The sequence below is a fragment of the Lottia gigantea genome, assembly GCF_000327385.1.
Source record: "Lottia gigantea unplaced genomic scaffold LOTGIsca_313, whole genome shotgun sequence".
In the NCBI taxonomy this organism is placed as follows: domain Eukaryota; kingdom Metazoa; phylum Mollusca; class Gastropoda; family Lottiidae; genus Lottia; species Lottia gigantea.
In genome coordinates this window covers 68,316-69,776 of record NW_008709044.1, presented here as the reverse complement: position 1 = coordinate 69,776, position 1,461 = coordinate 68,316, and the positions used below count along the sequence as shown (strand labels likewise).

The following is a 1,461-nucleotide window of genomic DNA, read 5'->3' as shown; positions in this document are numbered from 1 at the left end:
GTGATAGATTATATCCAATCACTACTTGATAATCTTTCTCGTATTGCATTACATACGTCAGCATGAAGTCCCAGAAGTCCCCTAGACCGTATCTTACTAAATTCTTTTACTGAACAGATGCCAACGTGACACCTGTCAATCGATATTCTGCTTTCGCTAATCTTTTCATCGTCAAATAAATGATGTTATTTCGTTTAAACGAAATAATAAATAAATATGTTTACAATTGCGCCTTAGGGGCTCCGTACATATCTGTGATATCAGTATATATTTTAATCTTAAACAAATAATAACTGTGATATTTAGCATTTGATTTTGTATTATTTAATATTGTATTGTATTGTGTTGTATTATTTAATATTGTATTGTATTGTATTATTTAATATTGTATTGTATTGTGTTGTATATTTATTTTGATGAATAATTATTTACAAGATAAAGAAAAAAGAAGCGAGTTGGATTGTCGTCTGCTAGGTGATTAGGTGCCGTGAGATCGAATCCTTCTCAAGGTAAGAACAATTTTGATGCCTGTGTCTGTGCTTCTTAGAGTCGGCTTTCACCCCCTAATACCCAAACTTCAGGTTATTGCCAAAAACAAAAAAAGAGATAGGTCTATACCATGATAAACATGTTTTTTTTATTATTCACAGATTTTTTCTGCAACGATATGATAGCTACTGTAAGTGTCTTTCATATCACCTGGAATCTTGTCCAAGGTAACGTTAAATAAATAACAGGAAATAGCCAAAATTTTTACAACGCCAACCGTTTTACAGTCACTCATCTCGTTGCACTTTTCAATACATTGTTCTACATCTCCAAAAAACTTCACGAAGATGACTGGTGTTTCGTAAAGTTTACATCCACCCCTAGTCGTGATAGCAATAGAACATCTGGTGTCGAGAGCACAGTTTTCATCACACTTCAGATCAGATTCTCCTCTTTCTTCGTAGTACAAGGGCGATAAACCTGTTACATTTGAATACTTGTATCGACATTCTGTAAAATAAAATTAATGGAGTTTTACGTCCTGCTTTTCTGCACCATGTAGACTAATAATTGAAGTGGGCGTATGTTACCTTGCCTGGCAAGCTATCTTAAAATTTTGTCATTGATATTTTGGAAAGTGGGTACAAGTACAAAATTTCCCTTATTGCACACTGCCAGCTGTCAGAAATGATAAAACAGTCATTAGTGATTAAAGTATGAATTTTCTCATATTAAAGAAATTTTAATAGTTTGAATTCACTGATATATATATTTACTGCCAGTTATTTATGCTGAGAAATTCCAAATTTTTTAAAATCAATATCAATAACCCAAATACATCAAATTATCTCATCAATATACAAGATCATACCATGTTTCACTAAAATCACTTGAAAACTGTAGTCTCTATTGTATTCACAAACAAATTTTGACGCATGTTTCCTAAGTCAAGGGCAATAACTCAAAAACCAT

General features: G+C 32.3%; 1 protein-coding gene across 1 annotated transcript in view; it reads right to left on the bottom strand.

Annotated features, from left to right (window-relative positions):
- Positions 1-640: 640 nt before the first annotated feature.
- LOTGIDRAFT_175591 (hypothetical protein) overlaps positions 641-1,461 on the bottom strand; it is a gene marked incomplete at both ends in the record, with an annotated part of 13,983 nt that continues 13,162 nt past the window's right edge. Inside the window, one exon of the mRNA XM_009057878.1 lies at positions 641-999. Within this exon, the coding sequence (XP_009056126.1) occupies positions 641-999 (359 nt within the window). The remainder of the gene's footprint in view (positions 1,000-1,461) is intronic.